This window comes from Toxorhynchites rutilus, chromosome 1, assembly GCF_029784135.1.
Source record: "Toxorhynchites rutilus septentrionalis strain SRP chromosome 1, ASM2978413v1, whole genome shotgun sequence".
NCBI classification, from domain to species: Eukaryota; Metazoa; Arthropoda; class Insecta; order Diptera; family Culicidae; genus Toxorhynchites; species Toxorhynchites rutilus.
Window position 1 is genome coordinate 28,459,159 of NC_073744.1, and position 14,581 is coordinate 28,473,739.

Here is a 14,581-nt window from a genome sequence, read left to right on the forward strand (position 1 = left end):
AGCTCGAAAGGCGTCAAACACCTTCAGATTATTATTATTACACCAATAGTGGTAAATCGTGTTGGCTCACATTTTTTTGTATCTTTCTGGAACCGAGCGAGAAAGAGGATGCTCAACTCAACTCAACTAGATGAACTTCATTTTTCAGCTCTCAATCGTCTGTTTTGCGAAATTATTCAACTAGCTTTTTGCACTAAAAATATAAAACTTTTCACAGCAAAAAGGTGGTTGAGCAATTCCGCAACAAATTAACCGAAAAACGGGAGACTTTCACTCGACCGTCTCCAGTTTTTTTTTTCAAACTTTGTACACAGTTTGGAAGCAAATTTGCATAGTTCTACTCACAGAGGCTTTTCGCTATTCATAAACACGGCTCATTGATGCTTAACGTTGCTGAGCCAGTAGAAAATAAATGAAATTTAAAAAACCATGTTCTTTTTCATATGTGCAATTTTAATTGCGACTGATCTTCTGTAACGCCGTGTCCAAAATCTTTAACCTACTTATTAAAACATTGTTACTCCATATCCAGTTGTCGAAATGTCGAAATAAGGTGTTCGACAAAGTTGTTGGAAGGTTAATGAACTTCCTAGGAACATGACATATAGGGTTGGGGAAAAAGAAATGTCGTATTTCTGATCGAAATTTAACGCTTCATTTAACATACTTGAAATTATCCAATTGAAGTCAAATATGCGCCGATTTGTTCGCAAACTTGTTGCCATTTAGAAGGCAACTTCATTATCCCCCCCTTATTAAACCCCCCTTCTTTATTTGCAAAAAACCAGTTTTCGCAAGCCTCTTTTGAGGCCAACTTAGTATCACCAAGAGCGTTTTGCATGGACCGGAAGAGATGATAATCTTTTGGAACCAGGTCCGGACTATACGGTGGGTGCAATAGGACATCCCATCCGAGCTCCCGTAATTTCTGGCGGGTCATCAAAGATGTGTGAGGCCGAGCGTTGTCCTGGTGGAAAACAACACCATTCCTATTGATCATTTCTGGCCGCTTCTGGTCAATCGCCTGCTTCAAACGGTCAAGCTGCTCACAGTAGAGAACCGAGTTGAGGGTCTGGCCATAGTTGAGCAGCTCATAGTGGATGATTCCCTTCCAACTCCACCAAACATACAGCAAAACCTACCTGGCCATCAATCCGGGCTTGGCGATGGTTTGGGCCGGCTCATCGCGCTTCGATCACGACTTTTTTCGCTTTAGGTTGTCGTACGTGATACACTTTTCATCACCAGTCTTCTTCATAAATGGGTCGAGTTCGTTCCGTTTCAGCAGTGCATCGCAGGCGTTGATTCGGTCTAAAAGATTTTTTGCGTCAACTCGTGTGGCACCCATACATCAAGCTTTTTTTGGAATCCAGTCTTCTGCAAATGGTTCCAAACGGTTTTATGGTCTATACCCAGTTCCTGGCCAATCGAGCGAGTGCTCACATGCTGGTCTACTTGGATGATTTCAACGATTTTATCGGTTTCCACGACGATTGGCCTGCCGGTACGGGGTGTATCTTCGACAGCCACTACACCAGAACGAAATCGATCAAACCAACGCTGTGCTGTGCGAATCGTTACAGTATCGGGTCCATAAACTACACGAATTTTTTCGGCCGCCTTCGTTGCAGTTTTACCTCATAGGTAGTGAAAACGTAAAATATGCTGAATTTCTTGCTTGGTGGACTCCATCTTTGACGCGCTATAACTTGAGACTGAAAAGGACAATCATAACACTGTCAAAACGACACTTGTAGCACAGATTGTCGTCTTTAAATAGCCGTATAGTATGACCCGATGCGATAAGTACAACACAAGATATGTTTAAGTGTTGTCATATATTGACGATATACGACATTTCTTTTTCCCCTACCCAATATATAAAACAGCGTGTAGTGTTGTGCTCATAAACATTTGACAAATTTGTGAATTTTGTTGATATAAACCCGTTTTTTGTATGATTTTTTTTCACAAAAATGGACTCGGAGGCAAAGTGAATTAAGATTTTGTTTAGAATTCCTTCTAAACTATACACTCTTTTGCACGCTGTTCACTAATACTAACGCGAGGAACTTTATAGCATACCTAGTAACGGTCTAAGTTCGTTAGTTTGGGTTCACGGTGGGTATACAATGGGATCAAGTTTTCGTTTAACTTTATATGGACGTTAAATTGAGATTGTGTACGAGATTCGTATCAGGGGGAGTAGTAGTGTGGATCGAAGTCGGGTTGAATGAAGAGGCAGATTTTTATTCATTATTCACGTCAATTAGAATAACCGTTTGCTAGAATAGCTCATCAGTCATCCTCACTCTTAACATTTGTAAATTCATTTATAGTCAATTCAAGACATGTTGACGGCGAATACCGAAGTAGTTCTAGTCGAAGCGAAGCTACTGAGAGGAAAGTCGATTTTTTTTATCTTTGATGATTTCGGGCCCTGGCCAGCACTAGCTTTGAAATAGAGTATTTTATGTCAAGAGAACGGAACTAGGTACTGATTGGAATAAGGAAGAATCACGGTAATTGTGGAATCTATATAGATTGCTTGCCGCAAGCCCTACGCGATAAAGATGCGCCTTCAGGTTGTAATGTAGTGGTTGGACATAAGCCGAGATATCAAGCGAGTGAAATCATGACCTACATTCAATCCCTTGAACCACACACTTTTCGAAACCTTTGGGATAATCGTGTGTAATCAACGACAGAGCTCATCTTCACTCCACATGCGCTGCCAACTTACGAGTGTGTGCTGACGAGGAATGGGAAAAACAATCATTATATGTGATTCGTCTTTCAAAGAGTGTGCCTTCTGAAGTGCCTACCTTAGCTTGCAAGTCTGCTTTCTAATTTTCCGGAATCGAGTAATGGGAGAGAACCCATGCTATAGCAAACTTGAATAACATTTCGAACAGAATATTCAATAATAGTCTTATTCTTGTTAGGAAGAAGGAAAAAAGTTAGGAAAAAAGATGAGTCAACTTTCATTGAACGGATAGCCTCAATTGAGCTGAGACTGTATAACAACATAAATAATGGTCGATGGGCAATAATTCAATGATCCCTCGAGCATAGTATATCGAACCCAGCTCAGTGACATACACGGAACAAGAATCTTTAGTTTAAAGGAGGCACTGGATTTTTCATTGAAAATGACGAAGCCAATAGACCCATATATGGATGAACCGTTAGTGAAGAACATTTTATCAGATCTTACCTGCAATATTTCACTGAAAGATTACATCGAAGTCTAGATGATCTGCAATTCTATAGATTCATTAAACCATGGATAGATAAAAATTGACAGAAGAATTGCAGAAGTACGGGAAGCAAACTCGGTTGGAGATGCCTGGTGAAGGCACTTCATGGGTAAGATTTTGTTTATTTAAAATTATGCTACTTCCCATGAGGGATTGGATCATAACATTGTTTCACCAATAAACCCGGTCCATAGCAGCAGTTCTTCAACTCAGGGCCACACCGACTCTTGTCATGTTCTGCTCCGTCCTGTCCAATCATTACGCTCGCTGGGCTCCTGTTTTTCTTATCTCCACCGGATTCGATGTGAACTCCATCTTTGCAGGCTGCTGTCCGGAAATCTTGCAACATGCCCTACCCATCGCACTCGCCCAGATGATCCGCAGTGCGGATTATCCGCGAAAGCGAGTTCCATAGTAATTCTATAGAGCTTCCTAAAATTTGTCAGTGAGACGTAGGCGCTTGCTCCTTTGTTTTGGTAATAGCTTTCATTTAATCTGACAACTGGTGTATACGCACTTGCAGAAGGATAGTTTTATATTTTCTGTATTGATAAAACATAGTTTTCATACTGAAATATCTTTATTTCGTATTTACACCTTATTTTTAGTCGTATATCGCGTTATCCACGATTTTCGTTATTCGCGGTGACCTAGCCAGACTATTTCGCGGATAATTGGGGTTCTACTGTATTCTTTCGATTATGTCCACGTCACCGACGAAGTAGATAAACTGACTAAAAATCGTGCTCCGTATGTTGAAGCTTGCTCTCAGCACAACACCTGTCAGCGTCAAGTTGAAGAGCAAACAGGAAAGTGCACCGTTCATTGTTGCCTGAATTAGTCTTATAAGCTTTTGAGGAAAGTCGTGTTTGTCCATGATTACCAATAGCTATCGGCAGTCGATTGTATCAATATGCCGCTTTAAATTCGACGAAGATGTGATGCGTAGGGACCTGATCTTGCGGCACTTTTGGAGGATTTACCGTAGTGTAAAAATCTGGTCCGTCTTCGAGCAACCTGGTATGAATCCGGCGAGATAACTTCCCACAAATCAGCTACTCACAGTATAACAACATGAATCTTGCCTGAGGAGTTAGTTGGAGAAGATTTTCGAAGTTATCAACCAACAATTCTTGCTTTTGCAACGGATGAGAAATCTTTAAGATAATTTTGTGAGCCGAAGAGCAAGTGGCCGGGAGGGGAGGGAGGAGTGTTATTCCTCCCAATTTGAGGATATGGAAACTGGCAACAGATCGGAAGCAAAGGCTGCCATATACCAATACTGATAATATCATTGTTTTGTTCAGCTCAATGAGGTTCCGGTTATTGTTTGGAGAAAGTTGATCATTGCTGGCATTCCAGTTTCAGTTACGCAATGTGTCTCCTCCAAGTACATTTAGAATCAAAATAAAGCCTGTTTCAGTCAAAATTTGGTCGCATAAAATAAGACATTTCTCAGCATAGAAATAACGTACAAAAAGGGAACAATGTCATTTTATAGGTTTCTTTTTGAACTTTAAGGGAAAAACATATAAAAATTATTCGTCAGCTGTTCGGACGAATTTTAGAACTTTTCGTGTGACATCACTTTGCGTTTTGTGCACAGTACTGCTGGTAACCGTATTTGCTATTTGTTACACCACTTTTCCATTTGAGCTGGTTTGTTGATGGTTCTGCCACATTTCTTCAGTTTGCCTTCGATAATTACCCAATATCTCTGGAGGGAAATAAAATCCGGACAATTCGGTGGATTCAATTTACTGCAATTAAATCAATCTTGTTCTCCTTATACCACTTGATGACAACTCGGCTGTAATGGCAGCTTGCCAAGTCAGGCCAGAACTTCACTTCATTTATCTGCCTAAACAAATTTGAAGCTATCCGCAACACCCCTTTTACGTTTGGCAAGGTAATATTTGTTATCGGCTATTTGCCCAAAATCCATTTTTACGTATGTTTAATCGTCTATCGAAATGCATCCTTTGTACTTGGTCAACACTTGCCCGTGCAGTTCCCTTGCGCGAGTTCTAGCAACCAGGTTTTGTTTCAGCGTCCTTGTGAGTTGTTTGCTGATATGATACGACCGCAAGCCTTTTCGCATACAAATTCGCCGAACTGTACTGTGGCTCGCCTAGAACTTTTTCGCCAAATCCCGCAAGGAGAGCCCAGGATTGTTGTGGACAGCTCGAATCACCTTCCCTCGTAATAATATGTTCCACCTCTACGTCTGATTGGTTTCACCCGATCAGCCCAATCAAACGTTCCGGAGACCCTTACGTAGGGCTCCGGAACGTTTGAGTACGGTATTGACAGTCGATTTTGGAAATGTAAGGAATTTTGCGATCTTTCCTCCTGACCACGTCAGGTTTTTAACGCGATTGCGCAGATTTTTTTCCCGCCTTTCGCATTCCATCGTCGATAACTTTTAAATGTGTCCCTCAATCTTGATGAAATTTTCACTGCTGAACAAACAATCAAAACACTGTCAATAGTTTCTCGATGAGGCAACTAGGGGCGCTGTGAATAAAATTAATCGACCAAATTTTAACTGAAACACACTTGATACACCCAAATAATTGAAACCCATAGAGTGCATGAGCTGGAAACTCTGTAGAGAATAAAATAGAATAAGGGTGGGTTTAGACTAGTGATATATTCGTGTGAAGAAATTTCATGAGATTTATAGAAATCGCATCAACCGTTTACACTAGCGCGAACTTTTATAATGAATATATTCATATTTTTGGTGAATTTATTCACCTGAAGTAGAACTGCTTCCAGCTTTAGTGATTTCTCACCAGTGTTTACATAAGCCTGAATTTATTCTATGCATCGTATGCATTAGGGTGGCAATGGATGTATGGAAAAAATTTCATCATCGAGTTTCAAAAACCGACCATGTACATTTTGTTTATTGGCCCAAAAAAATGATTTGTGCAAAATTTCACCGCAATCGGACATGATTTAGGGGTGTCTCAAAGCTCTCAAAGTTTTGGTTTTTTCATCCTCGAAAATCTACCAAAGGGGAGTAAAGGAAATTTGGAAAATCGTTTCTTTTTCCGGTGCCAAATGACTTAAAAATGCATGAAACGTCGAGATCTGGTGTCATCTCAAATAAAAAAATTTTTGGCCGGAAATCGACCTTTTAGGGCTTAGGTGTGGAGGTATGGAAAAAAATAACTATTGAATTTAAAGAACTGACCATGTACATTTTGATTATTGGCCTAAAAAATGACCTGTGCAAAATTTCAGCTCAATCGGACATGATTTAGGGGTGCCTCAAAGCACTCAAAGTTTTGATTTTTTGGTCCCAAAAAAGTCGATTTTCGGTCAAAATTTTTTTTTGAAATGACACCAGGTCTCGACGTTTCATGCATTTTTAAGTCGTTTGGCATCGAAAAAAAAATCGATTTTCCAAGATTCGTTTACCCCTCCCTTGGAAGATCTTCGAGGGTCAAAAAACCTAAAATTTGAGCGCTTTGAGGCACCTCTAAATTATGTCCGATTGAGCTGAAATTTTGCTCAGAAAATTTTTTTTGGGTCAATAATCAAAATGTACATGGTCGGTTTTTTAAATTCCATTATTTTTTTTCCTCCTTTACCTCCATTTTTCCTTTTTACCTCCATTGCCTCTCAGTCCCAAAAAGTCGATTTTCGGTCACAATTTTTTTTCGAAGGTTCTGCTGTGTGTTTGGTGGGATTGTCAAGGAATAATCTAATATGAGCTGCTTCTCTATGGCCAAACGTTCAATTCGGACGTGTACTGCCAACAACTGGACCGCTTGAAGGTAGCACTCATGAAGAAGAGGCCATCTTTGATAAAAAGAGGCCGCATTGTCTTCCATCAGGACAACGCCAGGCCACACACTTCTTTGATGACGCGCCAGAAGCTCCGGGAGCTCGGATGGGAGGTTCTTTTGCATCCGCCGTATAGTCCGGACCTTGCACCAAGTGACTACCTCCTGTTTTTGTCCATGGCGAACGAGCTAGGTAGTCAGAAGTTAGCCACAAAAGAGGCCTGTGAAAATTGGCTATCCGAGTTTTTTTGCCAATAAGCAAGCGAGCTTCTATAATAGGGGTATTATGAAGTTGGCATCTCGTTGGGAACAAGTCTTCGAACAAAACGGCGCATATTTGACTTAAAACAGATGATTGTAACTAATTTTATGAACAAATGAAAATTAAAAAAAAATACCGCAGGACTAATATTTTCGGGTGAATAAATCCATCTAAAGCTGTAGATCTCCCTAATGTAAAAACGTCATGAGAGAATAAATAAAAGAATAAAAAAGGAAACGAATGTCGGAATAACAGATTCCACAATGTACTGGATGTTTTCTACAAGAAAGCTCTTCATTTCAAATGCCTCTGTGAGTGAATATTGATGTAGATTCAAATACTGCAACGTGATGTTTATAACTTAAAAACGCTGTAGCTTGCGATTCGATACACCAAACATGAAATAAAATTATTGTAAGGCGTAATGCTCTCAATCATTTGTGCAAATCCTCATGCACATGGTAAGAAGTTCGCTGGAATACACTTTCTTTTTCAACATGTAATCTATGGCATACTAACGTAACATTCCATTCTATTTCAATCACAGGAAAAATTTTCGACAAGAAATCACCCGAGTCGTCTCCGACTGCCGCCTCAGTGAACGGTCCCAAGTACAGCAGTAACAACAGCAGCAGCAATACGAACACATCGCAGTCTCCGCTCTCACAGCTACAGACTAACTCCGCGCTGAATAACAATAACATAGATATTAATACTAACAACAGCACGACCACCACATCGACAGGACTACCGCCTTCCGTTCATCCCCTAGCGGCGGCAGCGGCGGCGGCTGCAGCAGCAGCAGCTGCTGCTGCGTCCGTCACCACCTCAGCAGACAACGTCAATTCAACGTCCTCCTCTACTACTCCCGCGGTGGAAGTCGATTCGCTGGAAGCCGTCGCCGACAGCAGCAGTCTGTCTCTGTACTCGACTAGTGGTGTCAACCTTTCCGCGGTGAAGTCACACGAAACTTCGCCTGCTTCCTCCACCTCGACTATTACCTCTGCTGGCGTTGATGGCGGTGGCGGCGGCGGCTTGGCGATGGAAGAAGACGATTGCCCGGACAAATCCACCCTAACTTCCACAGTTGTTGATCCGCAGTTGATCGCCAATGGCGACAGTGATAGTAGTAGTATTGTAGAAAACTCCACCAACAACACCGCCGAATCCACCGCTTCCGCTGACTTGGAAGCATCCAAGAGGTTAGCACTGGAATGTTCCGCTGCGGCTACCCTAGCAGAGCAGACAACCAGTGTGAGACAAAGCTGCAACAGTGATAATAGTGGGCTCACGGTCGTCAACGATGGTGATGTCCTAGGAGACACCTCCTCCAATAGTAACGGTGATATCGATGTTCCAGCGGCAGCGACGGCAACACCAACAACCTCTTTGCCCACTGCCACGATACTGACGCTCGTAGATTCGGCACCGGATGTAATTGCACCCGTGGACGGAACACTCGAACACTTGAACCCAGCCACTACGGTTGTGAGCAGCTTAAAGAAGGTAAATAAAGTTTATCTAATTTATGCTCTCGAAATTGATTAACATCTTGATTCTTTCTGATACAGGGTCTGGTGGACTACGAGGGAGACTCCGATGAGGAGGATGATGATGACAGTGACAGTCCCGCACAAAAGAAGGCGCGAATGGCATAGCATCGTAATGCTGCCCACCAGTCCCTTCGCCATCGTCAGCAACCTAATCATAGTAACCACAACAGCCACCATCATCAACATCATCATCATCACGTCGATTCTCGTTGCCACGATGCCGACGACAAGGACGAAATGTCAATGACGTTAGCCGTTTCGCTTGCTGCTACAACCACAACCACAACAACCGGAACAACAAATTATACATAATTCTTATAAATACATGTGTATCTAGAGGTAATATTTGCTAATTTAACGAGAAAGAATCAGAGGAAGAAAATAATAGTTTAAAAAGGAAACGGAAACACAAAAAATATCCGATACAGTTTGTTTTCCGACGAAGCGCGCACTTGTTCCCCCTCCTTTTTGTTAGCGCAAGAAGAGGATGCGCGCTTAGTGGATGATAGGAAACAGAACAAAACAAAAAACAAAAATTCATAATTATTATATTGGATAATAATTAACGTTGTAATTTAAAGGAGTAGAAGATGAACAAAAACATCAAACTGAATACGAATAAGTCTTGATAAGTCTTATCACTATCACTATTGAGAAACAAAAAAAAACATAACACAACAACTATTGCTACTGCTGCTAGAGGGGGTGAGGTCTAACAGAATTTCCAAAGGCAGATAGAGAAAACGAACATGTTAGGAGTAAATAATTAACGAAGACACAACAAGCACATTGCGCAGATACAAACTTTGTAATAATCTGAGAGGCAAAAATTGTAGAAACTGTATTGTTGTTTTGAAAATCCGTCAAAAAATAGAAAAGCAAAACAAATTAAGCTGCCCTGGAATACTGTCGCGAAACAACCGGTAAAAATGTGGGTGAATTGACTTGCTATTGTGCTAGCAAGCCAACGACAACACACACACACATGCAATCGTTTTCGTTCGCTCTGAATTCTTTTAATTATTTTGGGATATTATACATATGAAGGGCAAGAGAAAAAAAAACCAGAAAAATAACATTAGGCGCGCATGCGCGGCGCTCTGAACGAACACAATCAATCAGATCCGAGCAAAAAGAAACCATTGAACGTATGTATTTATAAAAACAAAACAAAAACAAACACGAATTGAAGTGTAATTGGCGTTAAACCATGTTATAAATTTAGTACTAGAAATTTGAAATTGAGACACAAATCTGCTCGAGAGAGGAGGGGGGGGGGGTGGTTCTAGGATTGATGAAAATTAGGGACAGGTTTTTTGAGAAAAGTTTTCCTGCGAGCAGAAACTACTAAAGTCAGATATTTTGTTTTCTCTGTTCTTCGTAATCAGCATAACAAAAGGGGACTGAAACATCAGGGCTTGCATTTTCGTGGCTTAAATTCCGTCGTCTTTATTGAGGGCGGTGAGCGTGTTTTCGTGCGTAAAGGCTCCTTACATTATTGGTTTCTTTTTTGTGCTTTTCCTCATCCTGATTTTTCACCCAAGAACCAGTGTCGGGAAAAGGCGAATAGAACGTTGTTTTTTATTCGTCTTTTTCTCGTTCTAGGGTAAAAAATTGCGTTGAATCCTTCCAATAGCTTTTGGATGGGATGCATTTCAGTTAGTTAAAAAAAAAGCATTCCATCCCAGACCGACTTGGAGTTCAGTGAAGTTTAAAAGTTTTTCATCATTTGCTGTAAATAGTAGTTCCTTAACTGTAATTAGTGTTAAGCCAAATTTTCGTAGGAAATAAAAAAATAAATCACTATACGAATAATCGTTAAGGCGAGATGTATATTTTGAAATCAATTAGACGACCAATAAATTTACTCAATTCCAATTGCTCTTCGTTCGAGATTTTTTTTTGTTCTTTTCTAAGTTGAACATAAGTAAGCAGCCTTTGCGCAACGCATCCGACCGTCAAAAACCCCTGCACTCGTTTGCATCGCAAGTGTTGTTTTGATATTTTGTGAACATCATTATCGAAGGCACTCATCTGTGTAGCGTGTGATTGAAATCGCAGTTTCAGCGTTCCGGGCATACCCGAGAGACACGTAAACACGAGCAATGAATGCTCCCAAGAAAAGTCTAATTATTGATACAGGAAGGACGGCAATTGTTAAGCCTGTAACGCAACGAACCTTCCGTATTAACATTCAAGAGAGTTGACATTCGATGCTGATAGAGAACAAAACGTAAAACAGCAGGAAAGGACATACGGATGAGTGAGCGAAATTAATTCACCGAAGTGACACTACAAAGTATGGGGGAATTAGGAAAAAAAACTTTTTACATGAGGGACAATGAAATGGAAAAGTGTACGAAAAAAATAATATACAAAAAATCTTAAACAAATTGGCTTCTAGCTTCAGTACTCTAGAACTGTTCGAAATATCATTGGAACCCTGAAGCCGCAGCAATCACAAAGCCATTGATATAAGGTACACGGGGGTAAGTTGAACAGAAGTTGTAACTATTGCTGAAACTGTTCATTTATCATGATTATTTTTTCTAGATACAGATCGTTTTAAGGCACCAGCTGACTGCCCCAATCGGAAGATTGAATCGCCTTAACGCGCTCTGATATTGTTTATTGTTGGTCATACGCTAGATTGAATTCGAACTTCGAATTGGCTTAAACCGTTTTTGTTTTTTTTTTCATTTCTTATTTCTAACAACACGTCAGGTAGTTACTGGATGTTGACTAGATGTATTTCAGTTGATGGATCTATGCGGGAGACATTGATTATTTCAACTTGCCTCTTGCTTTTCAACGCCCGAGGCAAATTGGCTATGGTTTGAACAAAATGGAGATGTGGAGGCGATCTGGCGTAGTGGTAACATCCATGACTCTCATGCTAAAGATCACGAGTTCAATTCTCACTCCCGACATTCTTCCAAAAATGGAAAAAAGTGACGAACCAGCCAAATGAGTTGAAAGTCACGATAATACAGATAAAAAAAAAAAAAAACAAAATGGAGATAAACTTCGCTATAGAGCTGCTGCTGAATGGATGACCAGATCCATCGACGACTAGTCTATGCGGGAGCGGAGATCATCACAAAAAAATGAGTAGGATAACTGAAACCGGTTACATCAATACTAGAAGTTTTTTTTGTTGCTTGATTTTTTCTCGATAGTTTCGACTGAATTGTACCATGGATGGTGGTTAGTATTAAGAATGTATTAGTCTACATAGATTGACGAAATAAAATGAAAATTTAAACATTAAACGTGTAGGAAAAAATGAAAGACTCCGAAAGCTTATAACTCGAGCATTTATTGATAGATCACAAAGGTATTTGCATCAATTAATAGGAAATATTTCTACGCATCTATCACAATGAATAACATTTTATTTATCTTGAGATAAACAATTGAATAATTGCGAAATGTTGAGCATTATCCAAACGCGATAAGTGGCACGATTTGATCAGTCCAATTTGTGCTCCTCAAATTGTCCCGACCAAAAGGAGCAACCAGAGTGACAGCGGAATATAATTTGAACTTAAACGAAACATTGAATCGTAAGCCCCTTTCCTTGTGATTCTACCACCAGTAAAATCAAATAAATTTGGCAGTTGCCTTCTGAAAACATTCGAAGCAGAGCTCATACGCTAAGGCCACCGTTTCAGCATAACCACGAATATCATTATCAGCAGTTTGTAGCGGTAGCAGTGACCAACGAGTATTAGTTTTGATGCAAACATTTAATCGTATAACCTGCGTAGATACAGCATTATATAATCCATATTTGGGTGGTATATGATGCGCCTAACTTATGTGTTGCAAAAGTGGAGGTCATATACATACCTGATATTCGCTTGCGAATTGGTTTGGATGAATATACGACTTATACATGCATCTAGTACGACTATTGTCATGCGTATATACTAAAGTGACCAGATGGTCAGAGGTCTAACGCGGGACACAAAAAACAACGTTATGTATATACGTTATGTGAACATAAACCATAGTTTAGAGAGTCTCATTTATTCGTGAAACTCTTAACATGTGTCCTTGCAATTAAACCTGATCTGTATTATTTCTTACAAGTAGCTGCACTCAGTTGTGATTTTTCGGTGGTTTAGATTTTGTTTACGCCTGAAAATCACTCAATCAGACGGAGCATTGAAGTCTGGCAAGCACGATTCAAATTCTAAAATTTTCTTCCAATTATCGAATGGAATGCTTGAAAATTTCAATACATTTTTCATCGATTTTAGCGTTAACGTATGCAATAAAAAAAAGGGCTAATTTCGGATGGCGATGAAAAAAAACTACAAAAGATAATGAAATCCGGCGAAAGGAGTGAAAAACTCCTTTTTCACTGGTGAAAAACTTCTTTTCGTGCTCATAATGAAAGACAAGATGTACTTGATGCTTGAATTCAACGAATGGCAGTGGACCGAATACTTCACGTTCCCCAGGTAAGCGATGGCGACGAATATATCACCCACATCAAGTTCTCGAAGAAGGTCATTCTCTAACAAACGAGAAGGGAATGTCCAAGCCGCTCTTCTTTCGAGTCATATGGTGAACTGGGAGATATACAGTACGAAGTGCTTGCCGGAAGTTGCGAAGGTGATGTGGTCTTCATGCCGAACCTAGGATCTACCCTTTATGCCAAAAGATCACTGGAGGATGGATCGGCTGGGTGGATATCAAGCTGCAGCTATCTCGCGCGGCTATCTGAAATATGATTCTAGGTCAGTTAAAGCTCTTACATATGATACGAAAGAGTTGTAATCTGATACGCCATTCCTGATTGTAGATTGTGTTTTAGTGGTAATATCGCGAAATTTATATAGACTAATGTTTCAACTAATCGAATAACATGAAGTAAAAAATTTCATTCATATTTTAACAATTTAAAACTGCCTTCGGGCTTGCCCAGCAAACATTAAATCGTAAAAAATTGTCAGTATGCATAAACTCTCCTACGAAACATAGTGAAAAAAAATATATTCGTCGATGTAAACAAGCGATGAAAAAGGAGACACTTATCAACGAGTGATTTGTATGGAGTTCCACTGCCGTGATAACATGGTTGTTCAGCGTATTAAAAATGTCGAATTACATTCTGAATGTAGGGCATTTACGGCACATGCTAGTAAACGAGAAAATTTTTAATTTGTCCAGTGTGGAAAATCTGCTGAATTTGTGGTGCTGGAATCGGCCCAAGTACTCACGGGTTTCAATCTTGTTCTCTGGACAAGCGATGTTTCGAGTTCACCTTGTAGCACAGCTTCAATTAAGAAACAAATCGTGTTTTGGGGGAAAACCTGCCCTCAGAGCTCAGTTCTCACCGACTGGGCAACCGAAAACACGGCGTTTTGGGTTACATAGTGTGACATGTGCTGATTACAGAAGGAACCCTAGGTGTTTGTCGTTAATGTTAATGGCCACTTTTCGATGCTCATCGTAGCGCCACGCGTTATTTTTGACTTCGATTCTTCAACCATCAAACAGGTAAGACGTGCGGAAACAAATCGGGTTTCGTGATTCTCCAAAGGTAAATCAAAATCACACACTAAGCATCAAAACATATGCCTTTTACCTGGTAAAGCCGGTCAATCCACTGTGAAGCCAAATCGTTTCGGCCGGAGTGGCCCAAATAATAAATTTAGACATTGCATTGATGGAAACACCGGAGGCCGGAGTGGCCCG

At 40.3% G+C, this 14,581-nt stretch overlaps 1 protein-coding gene across 8 annotated transcripts in view; it reads left to right on the plus strand.

Annotated features, from left to right (window-relative positions):
• Window positions 1-10,750, plus strand: part of LOC129761479 (serine/threonine-protein phosphatase 4 regulatory subunit 3) — a 36,104-nt gene extending 25,354 nt beyond the window's left edge. For all 8 annotated transcript variants that reach the window (XM_055759417.1, XM_055762541.1, XM_055761747.1 and 5 more), the window contains exons 9-10: window positions 7,867-8,825; window positions 8,891-10,750. In XM_055759417.1, coding sequence (XP_055615392.1) covers window positions 7,867-8,825; window positions 8,891-8,977 — 1,046 coding nt within the window. In that variant the 3' untranslated portion in view covers window positions 8,978-10,750. The remainder of the gene's footprint in view (window positions 1-7,866; window positions 8,826-8,890) is intronic.
• Window positions 10,751-14,581: the final 3,831 nt, after the last annotated feature.